The sequence below is a fragment of the Tenrec ecaudatus genome, chromosome 18 (genome assembly GCF_050624435.1).
Source record: "Tenrec ecaudatus isolate mTenEca1 chromosome 18, mTenEca1.hap1, whole genome shotgun sequence".
NCBI classification, from domain to species: Eukaryota; Metazoa; Chordata; class Mammalia; order Afrosoricida; family Tenrecidae; genus Tenrec; species Tenrec ecaudatus.
The window spans coordinates 33,970,585-33,988,059 of NC_134547.1; the positions used below are offsets into that span (position 1 = coordinate 33,970,585).

Consider the following 17,475-nt stretch of genomic DNA (forward strand, 5'->3'; position numbering starts at 1 on the left):
GTTAACCATTCAAGTCAGGTTTCTCCTTTCGATCTTCTGTAGGCATCTCTCTCTCAAATGCACTCTGTTGGGTAACCAGTTTCTCCCCATCCCTCTATTAGGGACAGAGGGTGCTCACTGGAGGCTTGTTGCATAGGTAGATCCCACAAATATATCTTGGGCTCTCACTGTCATCCATAGCCTTCTGCAAACCAGATTCTCACAATTTAGTCTCTGATACATTTCCCTCATTCAGCTTCAGATCACATGCTTTACAATCCTTCAGTCACCGATGTTGGTGTGCTTTTTCCATGTGGACTTAGTTGACCTCTTGCTTAGATGGCTGCTTGTTTGGAAACAAACCTTTAAGACCCTAGATGCTCTTTTATCTGATAGCCGGGCACCACCTAATTTCTTTACCACATTTTGCTATAGCACCCATATCTACTTCCTGAGGGTTAGTTTCAAGCAGAGCCATGATATAAGAACTAATTTTCCTTAAATTGGGCTAGGATTTCCTATGAGCCCCAAAGACCTTCCTGGATCTATATCTATCTATCTATCTATCTATCTATCTATCTATCTATCTATCTATCTGTCTGTCTATCTATCTATCTGTCATCTATCATCTATCTATCATCAAATCCGCCTTTGGCTCCTTTCAAAACCTCTTTGTTAAATTTTCTAAGTGTTAGTATCTTCTTGTATCAAAAATTAAGTCCTTTGTTATATTTTTTGCAAATATTTTGGGGGTTGCTATTTCCTATTCTCATCTAGCCATGGTGTTTTCTCACAGGAGGTTTCATACTTTCACTTAGATCTGTCTATCCATGGTGTGCTTTTTTATTTATTGATTTGCCATTAGCTTAGAAAAGTCTCCCCACCATTATACTTTGTCAGAAGCTGACAAATCAATTCTGTGCAAATTTTGTAAAGTCTTAAATATAATTTCTTCATAAATATACTGAGTAGCCTTCCATCTTCTTCTATATTCTGTTGTAGAGTTATAGTATAGAAATTATCTCTTTAGCAAAATTTAGGGAATGTACAGTTTTTTAAAATCTAGAAGTCATGCAGTTCTGAGTCATTTCCAGTGGTATATTAGCAGTGTTTTGTAATAATAAAAATCTCCACAATTGGACCACTAAATAATATCATGATAAATGGAGAAAATATTGAACTTAAACAAAGGTTTAAGTTTAGTTGGGCCCACAATCAATGCCCGTAGAAGCAGCAGTCTATAAGCAAAAGATGTATTGAATTGGGAAATCTGCTGCAAATGAACTCATTAAAGTACTAAAAAGCAAAGTTGTCTCAAAATATTCTCTTCTTCTTGAACTCCTTGATCTATCTATTTTACCCCTTCCTCCACTGTACCCAGAGGGACCCTTATTCTACTTTCTTTCTCTACAGGTTCATTAATCCTGGCTTTCATATAAAGAAAACCATAGCAAAAATTCATGAAGGATGACCCAATGACAAAATACATCAGAGATAAACCTCAATATGCAACAACAACAAAAGGACAGAAAATGTTAAAATCCTGATCAGGCCCAATGTGTATCAGAGAGGGGAACAAGGGTTTACCATTCACAATAAGTTGATCATTTTGACCTCCTACAGTCATCTCTCCAATGCACTGTTTGGTAGCCAGTTTATTCCCATCCCTCCGTTATGGATAAACAGAAATCCTTAGAGCTTATTTTCTGTGCAGGTCTCTCAAATATATTTTAGTTTCCACTGTCATCCCTAGCTTTCTGCAAACCAGAATCTCACAATTTAGGTTGTAATACTATTCCCTCCTTTGACTTCAGATGATATGCTTTACAATCCTTAGCTCCCTAATGTTGATGTGCTTCTCGTAACAGTAATTGTACAGTACTGCTTGGTGAGACTGAACTATGGAATGATATCGGTATTAGGTACCAATAGAATGGTTTTGAAGAAGAAAGAAGAAGACACATAAAGACAGCAATGGTATTTAATTTTTCTGGTAGGTGCTGTCAAGTTAATCTCAACTTATATTGACCTTATGTACAATAGAACTAAATTAAAAAAAATAACGATATTGATAAAAATACTTATTTTGACTTGGTAAAAAAAAGCAAAGATGTCATTCTGAAGACTAAGATGTTTCTAACCCAGGTCAAGGTACTTTCGATCACCTCATTCACAAGAAAAAGCTGGAGAGTGAGCAAGTAGGACTGAAGAAGAATTGATGCATCTGAATTAGGATGTTGGCAGAGACTCAAGAGTGTACTGTGTATTTCCAGGAGAATGAACAAAGCTATCTTGTAGGTTGTACAGCCAGGTGTTGAGACTTTCATGTAATTTCTGATATGTTATTAAAAGAGACCAGTCCCTGGAGAAGGACATCATGCTTAGCAAAATAAAGAATCGGCACAAAGGAGTAACAAGGTGGATTGGCATGACAGTTGCCATCACGAACTCAAACACAGCAGTGACTGAGAGAACAACAGTACAGGACCAGGACCAGGACCACAGCAGTGATTGTGAGCATGGTGCAGAATGTAGCCCAACAGCAACAAATGCTGATGAGCATTTTCATTTTCCTTGTATTGTAAAACTTCATTTGGCTCAGAATGATGTATGTTCGCAGCTGATGTTGGCTGACATCTTCATGCGACAGTATGCTGATCAAGTGTTCACACAAAGAAGCCAGGCTCCACATTTCCAGCCCCTACCCAGGAGAGGTAGCCCCGGAGAAGGTCTCATTGTCTCTGCTACTTCCAGGGGGAAATCTTTTCTCACCCCTTTAATGCCAACCCTTTCTATTAGTGGGCTCAAGCTCTGCTTTAACGCAACATGTCGTTTTAAATTTAAATATTGTTCTCCATCATCTATTCTTTTCAGCTTTCCAAGTTTCTTTTATATGAGGATTGGGTCTCCTAGATTCATTCTTGATATTAAAAATCCTTTTAATGTCCTCATTTTTATTGTATTAACAAAAGGAGAAATAACATTCAAAGAGCAACTCTCAAGTAAGACATGCCTTGTTAAGGCAAGCCCCTCTCCTTTGTTTTTTCCCTCCTAGAACACCTCACTTAAATGTGGTATTACCGCTCTTGAACCCGGCTGTACCCTCGGACACAGGGAAAGGGAATGACCTCAAGTTCTTTGTGGTTATGGCTCATGTACCATCCAGTCAATAAACGTTTATGGAGCTTTATTTTCTGTGAATAGACTGGTGATTATTTTTGAAGTAGTTTACATGTTTACTGTTGGTAAATCACTGTAAGAAATGCTTTGTTTGCTTTCTTTCCTTTAACACAGAGATTTTATGAGGTAAGAATGGTTATTATCCCTATTTTATGTGTGAAAAAACAGAGTGGTGAAGTAATGCAAGCAAGATCACACAGGCAGTCCATGGGGAAGTCATGATTTGATTCCACCAAGTGTTTGGGCTTTGCTTTCAATGGCTGTTTTATTGCCTCTCCTGAGCATCGCTTCGTGGCATGGATTTGCATTTTTCTGATTAATAGTTTTGTTAAGAATCTTTTCATATATTCATGGCCATTTAGGTAGGCTCCTCCCAACTTACATACTTCACTTACTTTAATTTATTCCTTATTGTTTGTTCCAAGATCTTACAGTAATAATCCTTTATTTGCTGCGTGGGTTGCAAATGCCTTCTCTAGTTTGTGGCTTGTCTCTTATCTGTCTTTATCTGCCTTCCAGTGAACAGAAGTTCTTAATAACAAAGTCCTAATAGGTATCAGTAGTTATGGTTAGTGATTTTTGTGTCTTATTTAAGAAATCCTTCCCTACGCCAAGGTCATAAATATATGCTAATTAACTTTTCACATTTTGGCCTTTGACAATGATGTCTTTAATCCATCAGGAATTGATTTTCATGTATGGTCTAGGGATCCAATGTCCCATTTCTTTATGTAGATAATCAATTGCCCCAGCATTATTTATTGAAGAGTTCATATACCTTAGTTTGGGTCCCCCAAAAGGAAGAGTTTCAGAAACTGTCTTGGGCTTTTAATTGGAAGGTGATTGCAGGAAGCAACATGAGAGTGTGAGCAGAGGATGAAATCACACACGGACAAGGTTTCTACTGGTTTAGTTCTATGAAGAAATGCCAGGATGTGACTGGAGCATCCTCTGGAATTGCTCACCTGAAAGACGATAAGCAGCACAGTGTGAACACTATGTCCCTTTCCCCTCGTCGCTGGAGTTGTTATCTAATTAGCTCCAACTCGCGAAGACGTGATGTATAACAGAATAAAACATTGCCGAGTTTTGTACCATCGTGTGATTGCTGGTATGTTGGAGGCCAGTGAAGCAAAAACCCTTTCCTATTGTTTAAGGCTTATTCTTCGCACCTAAGTGGGAACCTAGAAGTGAACCCAGAAGTGTACCATAGAAACCAGCACAATCTTGGGCAGAGAGTGGAAGAAGCTTGAGGGGGTGGAAACACCGATGACTGTCGGGTGAACAGTGGCCCTGGAGCTTTCCATTTCAAGTGCTGCTGTAATTACAGGTGAGCTGAGGAAGGGAGCCCAGGGCATAAAAAGTATCTCCTATGCCTGCCTTAGACCTGGTTTCTTCACCTTAAAGGGAGACCCAAGAGGGTATCCTAACAGGAAGACGAGATGGTGCTGAGAGGGAGCAGTGATTACCTTGCCCAGCAGATCCATCAGCATAAGGGCACTGCTCCTCTCAAGGCAGGCTCTGAGACCTCCTACTCTGAGAGCTAGAGTTATTTGTCCCCCTCATCCCTTCAGGCCTGTGTGGTAACAACTCTGCCTAAATCTTTGTAAAATGTCACTTTATAAATACCCATGATGTTGATGTGTCCTCTGCTTGCTTCAGGGACAGATCTATGAAGCTCAATCCATCTCTGAGGGAGCTAGACACTCCTGTCGCATTAGAATGGTGTTTCATGTAGGTGCTGGATTTTATCTCACAGCCCTAAGGCACTAGTGTGTGCGTGTGCACCTGTATATAAATTTACACAACCTTTATCCTTTGGGCTGGAAAAATTTGAGGAGGTCTACGTCTGTAAAGATTTACGGTCTTAGAGACCTCAGGGAAAGTCTTACCTTGTCCTACAGGCTTGCCATAAGTCTTGAAGTTGATTTAGTAGCTGTGAGATCTTGTGTTTTATCATTGGGAAGATTATAAAATTGAGTGAGCAAATTGAACAAAGAGAGGAATGAGACACTGTTGAGGGACAGAAGGGAGTGCTCAGAGGGGATTTGAGCCCAGAATTCTCCAACATGAGAGTCAGATGCCTTCCTCTGATCTCAATCCCACCAAAACCTAGTAAAGTTGTCATCGAATAGACACCAACTCATGGTGCCTTCATGGATGTTAGAGTAGAACTTTGTGCCATAGGGTTTCAATAGCTGATTTTTCAGAAGTACATTACCAGGTCTTTTCTCTGGTGGACTTAACCCACCAACTTTGTGGTTAGCAACCAAGTGCATTAAATATTTAAAGTACCCCAGGATGCTACATCACACACCTTCTAAAATCTGAACTCTCTGGCTTTCTGGGGCAGTGTGTTGCATTTAGCCTTTCTCTCTCTCTCTCTCTCTCTCTCTCTCTCTCTCTCTCTCTCTCTCTCTCTCTCTCCATTTTGGTTTGAGTTGAGCTTTTCTCATATTTTATTTCATGGTTGCAGTTCCAGAGGTTTCTGCTGACTGATATCTCTTTTATAGATATTCATATGACTAAAACATAGGCTTCAGATGCATAAATATCATATTGACAAGCGAGTGAAAGAGAAGAATGGGGGAATTCATGGTCTTTTAACCAAGCACAGGGATTTTGTGGTTGCATTTCCCCTTCTGGAATCGGCAGAAGCTGTTACACTAATAGCTGTGATTTGCATAATTTCTGGAGTGCAGCAGGATAAAAAGCCAGGCTGCAGACAGACAGTCTGACTCTGCTGGTGTGGGGCAGGGCCTTGTATTAGGAAAACGATAAATACAGGTGTCAATCTCCAAAACCGTGGGAGGGTCAGGCGAGGTGGAGAGAATGAGCCCAGTGAGAGAGAGGGTACCTTATAAGACCCTCTCTATGATAAGGTGGCTAAATCGGATGCTGCAGACAGCTCTCTGCCTTCCACTGAAGGACTCTTGGCCATGGCCAAGCCATAGTTGAGGCTTCTCAGGAGTTAGATAGATATGGACTGTCCTGGTTTAGAGCAAGGTCTCTCTGAACTGTGATTCATCTCTTGATGGAGTACTTTGGATAAATTGAACATTGTCAAGTCCATGGTGTAATTCATAGCTGTCTCGCAGACTGATGGAAGTCTGTCTTAAATAGGTTAAATGTTAACTCATGATGAGCAATCAAGAAGGATGTATTGGGCAGAGGAAAACAAAAGGGCTTTAGAGTTGGTAAGAGCAAGGATTAACATCAAGCTTCCCACACCCAGAACACTAAGTAAATTATTTCTGCCAAAAAGTAAAGATGTGTCTTTATGAGGATCCTGCAGCAATTTGTATCAGAAAGGAAATCAATCTGGCATAGCATTCATACCAGTTGCTATGGTTTCCTTGAATTTTAACAGCAACCCCTTAATTTAGATTTGGTGATAAAGGTTGGGGTAAAACTCATCAGTATTTTCTCAAACACAAGATGTTGTTACAGATATTTTCTGGCAATTCCAAATTTTATTAACTCCCCACTAGAAAGTCTTACTGTACGGACCACCTGCCCTCTCCTTCTGTGGCCACCCACTTTTGAGGATTAAAGAGATCTTGGAGGCAGCAGCTTTGTCTGTAGTAGCTCTCAAGGACACAGGGGACTGGGAAAGATTCAGTAGCAGCCAGAAGTGTTCTGGAGAGCAACTAGCCTCAGCTCCAATGTGGAAGCCCGAAGAGGTGGGACACGAGTGTGGAAGGACATTTTCTCCTTTCCCTACACTGTGTTGGCTTTTCTCCATTCCTTCCTGGGTTGCAACTGTTATTAACGTTCAGATTTTGGAGATAATGGTTTTAATTAAACTACATTGCTGTTTACTACTCTTTGGGGAATTTGCTAATTAATCTTTATGTAATTGTTTTGAAATGGTTGTGCAGCAAAAGTTCTTAAATAAGAAGTTGAATCTCTCACAGAAAATCTAATTTCTAATCAGAGTCCCATGTTTGTAAGCCACAATGGAGACAGACCATTAACCATTTTACTATCTCCTGACATGGAGTGTTATCTATTATCAGCTTTGCAAATTGACCATGTTACGGAGATTCTTATGCTTGCTTCTGCATTTTAATGATGCTCAAAAACTGCTAGTTTCTATGCATTAAAATGCTATTTCTGATGCTATATTTATAGAGGTTATCAATAAATAAGTTACTCCTCTGAGATGCCTAAAACCATCCTCTAGAATATTCTTGATCCCTAGTTTATTGGAGCCAATGTCAAGGTAAGTCTATGTGGATCACATTTTATGAATGTTCAGAAGTGGTAACATATCTCAAGGCATCCCCTAAGATGTGATCTGTATGGGCATAGAAATATCAGATGACTCAGCTATACCTTTACTGGGCATCTACCCCAAAGAAATAAGAAATAGATTATGGACAGATGTATGCTCCATCATGTTTATTGCAGCACAATTCATGATAGTAATAAGTTGGAAATAGTCTAAATTCCAATCAGTAGAAGATTGGATTAAAAAAAACAACAACCTAGTATATAAGACAATGAAATACTAGGAATCTCTGATAAACAACAATGAAACCATGAAACACCTCAAGATATGGAGGGATCTGGAAGACATTATGCTGAGTGAAGTCAGTCAATCACAAGAGGACAACTACTGTCTGAGTCCACTGCTGTAGAAACAAACAGCTGGCCAGGGACAAGCTCGGCCTCACAGGGCACCTAGTCTGTGGGCCAGGGTGGCCTGACCGCCTGGTGGAAAACCTGACTGGTGTCCTTGAACCATTCACCATCCTTTCTAGATATGTATCTTGAAGGTCACTTTGTCAAAGGTACCTCATATCAGTTGAGATCAAGTGGTTAAGGGAGAGTAAGGCGATATTGTTTATTTAGTGGCTGCCATGCAAAGCTATGACGAGGTTCCCCCAGACAGGTAGACAGCCTCTCAGAAGGACAAGGGACATTGATGGGAAGGTGAAGGCAGGAGAAAGGAAGCAAAGACATCTGGGGGAGCACAAACGCATGACTGTCAACAGGGAAAGTGGAAGGACTGACTCTCAGGTGTGGAAAGAATGATTGAAAATGCTTCTGGAGATCCTGGGTGGAGTGTTCTGGTTGTATGCACCTAAATGGATACATTGCCCTGGACTTCTGGGCACATCCTGGGGACCCAGGCTGGGTATTGTGGAAGGCGGGGGCTCCAGAGGCTGCATCAGTGAAATCTGACGCAGAAAATCCACTGGGTGAGATAGACTCTACCTCAGACAAACTTGTAAACTGAGGCCTTAAGACTGAAAATTCATGGTATCTTCCATGGTGTTGGAAGACAGATGTCCCAAGATTGTTGAACTATTGGTAGGCTGACAATCATGGTTTTGTTACATCTATGCCCTGTATGCTGGGTTAGGTATATTTTATTCTGGCAAACCTGTGACTGACATTTGCCATGAATGTTATTGTAAATTTCCCCTTAAAACCAACTCCCATTGTTTGTGCAAATAGCTTCCAGGCACTAAAGGATTGATTTTGTACATGTGAATAATTCAGGTACTGAGATAAGGAATTAACCTACCTTGGCCCAATATCCTTCTCTCAACAGTGCTTTAAAAATTAGTAGCAGGGGCTAATCAAAGACAATATTAATGGGAGATCTTTATGCCCCCAGGGAATGATCGATAAGACTCTCTACCATAAATTAACAAGGAGGCCTTGAAAGGAAGCCAAAGGCAGATAAATAAGCATAGATCCTGGAACGGGTTTTGGGCTCACAGGAAATCTTAGCCCAATTTAAGAAAAATTAGTTCTTATACCATTGCCCTGCTTGAAACTAACCGTCAGGAAGGGAACACAGAAGATAGGGGTGCGATAGCAAAATGTGGTAAAGAAATTAGATGGTGCCCGGCTATCAGATAAAATAGCATCTAGGATCTTAAAGACTTGTTTCCAAACAAGCAGTCATCTAAGTGAGAGGACAACTAGGTTCACATGGAAGAAGCACACCAACATCAGTGACCAAAGGATTGTAAAGCACATGATCTGAAGCTGAAGGAGGGAAAAGTATGAGAGCTTAAATTGTGAGAATCTGGATGGCAGAAGGCTGTGGAGGACACTGGGAGCCCGAGATATGTTTGTGGGATCTACCTATGCAACGAGCCTCCAGGGAGCTCCCTCCGTCCCTAATAGAGGGATGGGGAGAAACTGGTTACCCAACAGAGTGCATTTGAGAGAGAGATGCCTACAGAAGATCGAAAGGAGAAACCTGACTTGAATGGTTAACACCATGCCAGTTGATTCCCCCTCGGATGCACGTTAGGCTTGATCTGAGTTCCAACATTTATTGTATTTGCTTGCTTGTTAATGTTGGGTTTTATCTCAGATTGTTATGTCTGAACTGTGATTGGGTGTTGTCCTCTTGAATTTCTGTTCTATGTTTTCAGTATACGAAACCCAGGATTGTTAAACCTACAGGAAAGCAAGTAGAATAATCATATCTGGGGGTACAGTGGGAGGTGGGGGTAGTAAAAGGGAAGTGATGTCAAAGAGTTCAAGAAGGAAAAGACTGTTTGGAAACTGATTGTGGAAGCCATTGTACAATGCTGCTAGATGTGTTTGAACTATGGAATGATATGACATCTGTATTAACTCCCAATAAAATGGTTTTTGGAGAAAAAAAAAAGGTGGGATCTGTAGTAGAGGAGCATTTCTCCTGGACAGAGGAGGAAATTGTTCTTTACTTTCTAAAACAAGAATAATAACAGCCCTCAAGTAAGCCTAGAGCTGTTTCTTCACCTGCCTTCCTTTTCTGTCTCCAGAAGGATGGTCTTGACCCTCTCATGGCCATTGTTCCCTAAGAAGCAGCAAACAATCTGACCAATGCTTGTGTGTGTTGGTAAATCTGCTAGCAAAGAGCCCCACTAAGCTGTACAGCGAAGGGGTCAGGATTTGTTTTGAGTCCAGGATCAAAGCAAGCCTTTGCTACTTCCTAACTGTGCAATCGTTGGATAGTTATTCAGCCTTTCTGGATCTTTTTCCTTTTTTCATCAGAATAAAGAAGTTTGATAAGCATGAATGTCATATCATATGATTTTCACTAAATGAGATGAGATGTTTGAAGATCTTAGTACAATATTATACAGTCCATAACCGTTGAAAAACTATAATCTAGTAAGTGATTTCATCCATGAGATTTGTTTTCAGCCTCTGTCACCCTGGATGATAGGTCCCATAGGTGACTGCCCTCTATGAAGCTAATATCTGACTTTCTCACAACCAGGATCTTTCCAACCTATTTTTTGTTGTACTTTTCACTTCAGGGACATTTCTGTTCATCTGTACTCCCAAGTGTTTTTCAGTATTGCTGGTATTGAAGATATTTTTATGATAGCAATTACTGGACACCATTTCTCCCACTCATGACAGGCCTCATTCATTGATTGCAGTACTCCCTATTTACCAGGTCTCCGCTCCTCTCCCACACCTGATCCATCAGGTTGTCTTACTGTAGTGGTTTGCAAGTTGCTGCGATACTGACGGCAAGGTCACCAATATTTCACATGTCAGCTGGGTCACCCAGTTGAACAGGTTTCAGCACAGCTTCTAGACTAAGAAGAGACTAGCAAGAAGAAATAGGCTTCTGGAGGATTAGCCAACAAAAACTTTATAAATAACAGCAGAACATTGTCAGCGATGGTGCCAGAAGATGAGCTCCTTAGGTCAGACTCCAAGACCCAAATTCACTGGCATCAAGTTGACTCTGACACATAGCAACCCTATAGAGAAGGTTAGAACTGCCCCCTGTAAATTCTGAGACTGTAATTCTTGACAGTAGAGAGCCTCGTCTTTCTCCTAATAAATGGCTGGTGGCTGAAACTGCCATTCTTGTAGTAAGTCGCTCCATATGTAACCACTATGTCCCAGGGATTCTGTCTTAGCATCAGAAGACACTGAAAGTATGACCGAGGAAGCTGCCTTCTCAGAGTAGAGTCAACTGTAATGATGTGATTGGAAAAATGATTTTGGCATCTTCATTTGCTGATGAGGAAGACTCAAAAGGAGAAGATCCATCTGCAAACAACTGTTAATTATCAGAACATGGAATGTATGGAGTATGAATCTAGGAAAATAGGAAGTAGCCCAAATTAAGTGTAATGCATAAAAATCGATAGTGAGCTTAAATGGACTGCTATTGGCCATTTTGAATCAGACAATCGTATGGTTTTCTATGCCTAGGATTATGAATTCAAGAAGACAAGTGTCACTTCCATCATCAAAAAGAACATTTCAAGATCTACCTTAAAGTATAATGCTGTTGTTATAGGATAATATTTATATGTATGTGAATACTGGTCATTGAATAAAGACCAAAGAAGAATCAATGCATTTGAATTATGGTGCTGACAAAGAATATTGAAAGTATCATGGACTGACAAACAAATTTGTCTTGGAAAATATATGAGTGCTCTTAGAGGCAAGGATGGTGAAAATTTATCTTACATTGGATATGTTATCAGAAGAGACTACTTACTACCTGGAGAAAGGTATCATACTTGGTAACGAGAGGGGCAGCAAAACCGAGGAAGACCCTCGACCAGAAACACTGATACAGGGCCTACAGTAATTGGCTCCAACATATGATCGATTGTGAGGGTGGCACTGGACTGGGCAGTGTTTTGTTCTATTGTGTGTAGGACCAACTATGGGTCAGAACCAACTTGATGGCCCCTAACAACAACAACCAGGAAGATCAGTGCAAGATGAAGAAATGGAAGAATTCCACCTACTTCTCCGATCTGAAATAGAGTAATCATTCAGTCAAGATACACTGACAATTATTGGTGATTGGAATGTAGAAATTGACAGTGAAATTGGTTTTGGGAGTCTATAGTGGACAATGTTCTGACAAAGAGCTCACAAAGAAGAAGGAAAGTAGCTGGAAAATCTGGCCTTGGTGACAGAAATAAAATGGGATATTTCATTATGGAGTTTTCCAAGACCAATGATTTCTTCATTGCAAGTAGTTTTTTTTCAACAACATAAATGGCAGCTGTATCCGTAGACTTCAGCAACTGGAATATGCAGGAATCAAATTGACTACATCAGTGGGAACAAGCTGTGGGGAAGCTCAGTATCCTTAGTCAAAATGAGACCAGGGGTTGACCGGGGAACACCCCGGGGATGACTCATATGCGTATTCAGTGTGAAGTTGAAGAAAAGTGTTAAAGCTTTCAGAAACCAATATATGACCTTGAACATATCCCACCTGAATTTCCAGATCACCTGAAGAATAAATGTGAGTCATTAAACACTAATGACAGAAAACCTGATGAACTGCATGATGGCATCAAGAACATCATATGCGAAGTAAACAAAAGGTCATTAAAAAAGAAATGAAAGAAAAGATCAAAGTGGCTTCAGAGGGGACTCTGAAATATGCCCTTGAGTATACAGTAGTAAAAGCAATAGAAAGAAATGATGAAGCAAAAGAGCTGACTAAAAAATTTCCAAAGGCAGCTCAAGAAGACAACGTAATGCATTATAATGAAACGAGCTGAGACCTAGAGATAGAAAACTAAAAATGAAAGCACACTCATCATCTCTTCAGCTGAAAAAAAATTCAAGTCCAGAGTTGCCACATTGAAAGCTTCTATGGGCAAAATACTGAATGATGTGGGAGGCATCGAAAGAAGATGGACTCACCAGCCTGTGTGACCACGAAGTGTCGAAGGGATCAGGCATCAAAAAACAAAATATCATATCATTGTAAATGAAGGTGAGTACAGAGTGGGGACTCAAAGCCCATCGGTAGGCAACTGGACATCTCCTCCCCAACTTACTGAAGGGTTGTGGGAGGAGATGAGCCAGTCAGGGTGCAGTGTAGCAACGATGAAACATATAATTTTCCTCTAGTTCTTAAATGCTTCCTCACTCCACTATCATGATCCCAATTCTACCTTACAAATCTGGCTAGACAAGAGGATGTACATTGGTACAGATAGGAATTGGAAACACAGGGAATCCAGAACAGATGACGCCTTCAGGAACAGTGGTGAGAGTGGCAATACTGGGAAGGTGGAGGGTGGGTGGGGTGGAAAGGGGGAACCGATTACAAGAATCTACGTATAACCTCCTCCCTGGGTGATGGACAACAGAGAAGTAGACAGTGGGGTGGGGGAGGAGACGTCGGACAGTGTAATATATGACAAAATAATTATGAATTTTGAAGGGTTCATGAGGGGGGAGTGGGGAGGGAGGGGGAAAATGAGGCGCTGATATTAAGGGTTCAAGTAGAAGACAAATGTTTTGAGAATGATGATGGCAACAAATGTACAAATGTGCTTGACACAATGGAGATATGTATGGATTGTGATAAGAATGTACGAGCCCCCAATAAAATGATTTTTTTAAAAAGAAGACACTCTGTTTCCTAAAGAATTGGCGACATTCAACCATTGCAAGAGGTAGCACATAATCAAGAACCAATGGTGCAGAAGGAAGAAGTCCAAGCTGCCCTGAAGGCATTCGCCACAGGAACTGAGAGCTCACCAATTGAACTATTTCTACCGGTCCCACTCACTAGTCTATGGCAAGACATGTGGAAGACAAGGTCATGTTTGATTGGGGAGTACAAACGCAGCTGGTAAGAACGAGGTCTAAAGGGAAGAAAATTAGGGAAAGAGAGAAAGCAAATATCCATCCATGGTGATTTGTGACCCAAACTGACATGGTTTCTCAAGAGAGCCAGCTTGTCGCTCAGTTTCAGTGTGAAGACACGGCTCTCCTCACCGCCCATCCTCGGAGAGGAAGTTTGGGAGGTTTATATTCCGGCTTCTTTTCATCTCCTGTTTTTCACTTGTCAAAGTTCTTTGGATGGATCATTAGTATCTCCTGTGTCCAGGTCGTGTTACCTGGTCCCTAGTCTGAGTGAGCATTGACGAAGTGAACATCTTCAAGATCCAGTGGAGATAAACTATTGCACCAGAGTTGATGCAGCACGGCATGGCTGAGGTCATGAGGTGGGTGGGGGGGGGGGTGTGTTTTAAGTGTTAGAAGAGAGGATGGTTGAAGGTCACTGGGCCATGGTAAGTGGCCAAAGTGTGGGAAGCTGACATTGGTAAGTGGAAATGTACGCGGTATAAAACCTATTTGGACAGCCAGACTTTTGTTGAGAAACATCTTAGAATCTTTAGTTTTCAAGTCTATGTGTCATTTCTTTCTCATTTTTCTTTTTCTTTCCCAGACTACCAATGTAAATGAAAAAAAAAAAACCTAATGAGATGGACTGATGCAATAACCACTAGAACATACTGAAACCTGCTAATGATCATAAAGAATGGAGTCGAACTAGACAACGTTCTGCGTTGTTTAACATAGGGTATCTACGGAGCTGACGCAAAGGCAGCTAGCACTTCCTACTTCTGTAGTGTGAGCTAACGTGCAGAGACCACACTGGTCCACAGTATGCAGTACACTCTAGTCCCAGCTCCATGCCCTGCCTACATAAAAAATGTATCAGTGTGGCTAGTCATTTCAGAATGGAAATACCTTATGTCCACTTCCATGCCCTCTGTGTGGCTCCATATCCCCTCACTTAACCATATTCCTTCACTTAGCTGATCGTTAGATCTTATCCTCAATGACCTGTCTGCTGGACTACTGTCCTCTGTTCAAGTCTGAATGCATGCGTGTCTCCATCTTTCCTAAGGGTCGTTTGTCCAATTGGCTTCTTGTTAACTCTCATCACAAAGACCGGTTTGTGTAAAGGCAGCCATCTCTCCCTGTGTGGCTCCTGCTTCTCCTGCTTAACTGAGTTTAAAGTAGATCTTTCTGGGACTCACAATCTAAAACTGGTCTAGTTTGTCCTGTCTCATTGCATCGCACACATTTTTTCAATTGCATAGTTTACACGTATTTATCATTATCACTATTAAATTTACATTCTTCTTCACTAAGCTGTAAGACCCATAAAAATAAATGCCTCTTACTTTCTGGCTCATAGATTACATAACATCCACATCCACACACAGACACAAATGAAAGAATAAGCGAATGAATAAATGAACAACCGAATACCTCTATCTTTTTTGATCTTTTGTCCCCATGAACCTTGAGAGAGACAAGCTAATAATTCCAACAGCATGAGCGGGACCTGCTATCATTTTCTATAATGATTGTCATGGTAGCCTTTCAGAAAGTAATTGACTTAATTATGCCCTAAACTGACCCTTTAGATGGTACAGAAGGATACTGGAGAGAGAGAAATGATTTGTAATGGTCCTGTTGGGTCCAATTATCAGTACAGAAAGTGATTGAGAATTAGGTCTGGGGAAACCCAGGCTCCCAGCATGAACTACACTGTCTACTCATGGTATCTGACCTATAATTATCTGGGCTTCTGGGAAACTGGTCTGCTCAATATTCATGCACATTTATATAACCTGAAAGGGGTTTAAGAAAAAGACTCAGAGTTGTGGAGTCACAGTGGGGATTTGGGGAGCTCTAGATCAAGTTACAACATGACTCGCAATCCTTTCAGTGACAAGAGCTACACTTTTCCTTTGGGGGGAGGGTGTGTAACAAAGTAGCATTGACACAACAGGGATGGTCAAACTAGTAATTGCCAATTTTTCTCCCTTTGATCTGCAGATAAATGTGGGGCTGCATGAAAAGAAAAAAGGTCATCCTGGTCTCCGACTGACCTAGGGGACAAAACCAGATGTGGAACTAGATCCTTAATTGGTTAGATGGCTATAAGAGTACCTACCTTGTGGATATATAACTGGTTTCTTGAGACAGGTATAGCTATGTCTCTTGGTAAATCAATAGTCAGGTGATTCCAAATGCAGACATTGATGAAGTTACTCCTGCCCTCTACTTACAAAAGATAACACAACTGTCTGAAATTTCTGGTTGTTAAAACCATCTCGACTCCCTGCCCAGTGGAGCTCCATGAACCCATATCAGGCTATTTTGAAAGAAACTATATTCTTTCTTCCAAATCTTATGGAATGTTATGGTAAGCTTCTAATATCCCTCCCTTGCCTTTCAGTTCAAGGAAGCCTTAAAGGTTGACACAGGTATTGTGATCCCTTGGCTATGAGCAAGATGGACCATTCTATTTATCCCCTGTCCCCTAACCTTGACTCCAGGGCAACGTTCAGAAATTTGGAAGCTGTTCACAACCTCTTGTCTGACACGAACTCTGTATGGATTCATTTTTTAAAATGTTGTTCATTTGTTTTTGTTTCTTTGATGCTGAAAAAAGAGATACTTCCTTTTTGTCTCCCGTTAGGTGAGCTGTTCCTTGCTGATGAGCTGTGGGATGACATCAAAAACACTTATGAAGAAAGTGAAAGGTAAAAAGGAATGCAGGGAAAAAAGAAAAGATGAATGTGGATGTCAGGAGCGACTCTGAAACTTGCTCTTAATGAAAGAAATGAGAATTCGAGGAGATGACTAGAAAGTTTCAAAGGGCAACTCAGGAAGACAAAATCAAATATTATAATGAAATTTGCAAAATTTTTAGGAAACAAAAAAAGAACACACTCAGCATGTCTGAAACAGAAAGACTCAAGAAAAAAATCTTGAAAGATCCTATGGGCAAAATATTGAATGATGCAGGAAGATGAATTATGAAGATTCTATGGGCAAAATATTGAATGATGCAGGAAGCATCAAGAGGGGATGGAAAGAATGTTGAGTCACTGTATCAAAAACAATTTATCAGGAGTCAACCATTTCAAGAGGTATTATATAAGCAAAAATCAGTGGTGCCGAAGGAAGACATTCAAGATTCACTGAAAGCTTCAGTCAAATACAAGAACCCAGTGTTGAGATGTTTCAACAAGCTAATGAAACACTGAAAGCACTAACTCATCTGTGCCAGGGAATTTGGAAAGATAGCTACTGAGCCAACTGACTGGAAGAGATCCAAATTTGTACTTAATCCAAAGAAAGATGACCCAACAGATGGCTCAAATTGGAGAACAATATCATTGTTGTCATATGCAAGTAAAATTTTGCTGAGTATAGTCCAACAATGGTTGCTGCCATGCATCAACAGGGAGCTGACATAAATCAGGCTGGATTCAGAAAAGGAAAAATGGATATCATTTCTGATGTCAGATGGATCTTAGCTCTAAGCAGACAATGTCAGACAGATGTTTATTTGTGTTTTATTGGCTATGCCAAGGTTTCATATGTGTGGATCATAACAAACTGGACAGCCTTGATAAGAATGGGAAAACTGGGTCACACCATTGTGTTCATCTGGCACTTGTACATGTATCAGAGGCAAGTGTGGGAATAAGATGGAATATGGCATGGTTTAAAACCAGGAAAGGTGTGTGTCAGGGT

The 17,475-nt window shown here is 40.7% G+C and overlaps 1 protein-coding gene across 1 annotated transcript in view; it reads left to right on the forward strand.

The window, feature by feature from the left end:
• The window catches only part of LOC142431689 (ran-specific GTPase-activating protein-like), a 166,357-nt gene that overhangs the window by 70,117 nt on the left and 78,765 nt on the right, over positions 1–17,475 (forward strand). Inside the window, exons 3-4 of the mRNA XM_075536692.1 lie at positions 16,169–16,196; positions 16,412–16,475. Of these exons, the coding sequence (XP_075392807.1) occupies positions 16,169–16,196; positions 16,412–16,475 (92 nt within the window). The remainder of the gene's footprint in view (positions 1–16,168; positions 16,197–16,411; positions 16,476–17,475) is intronic.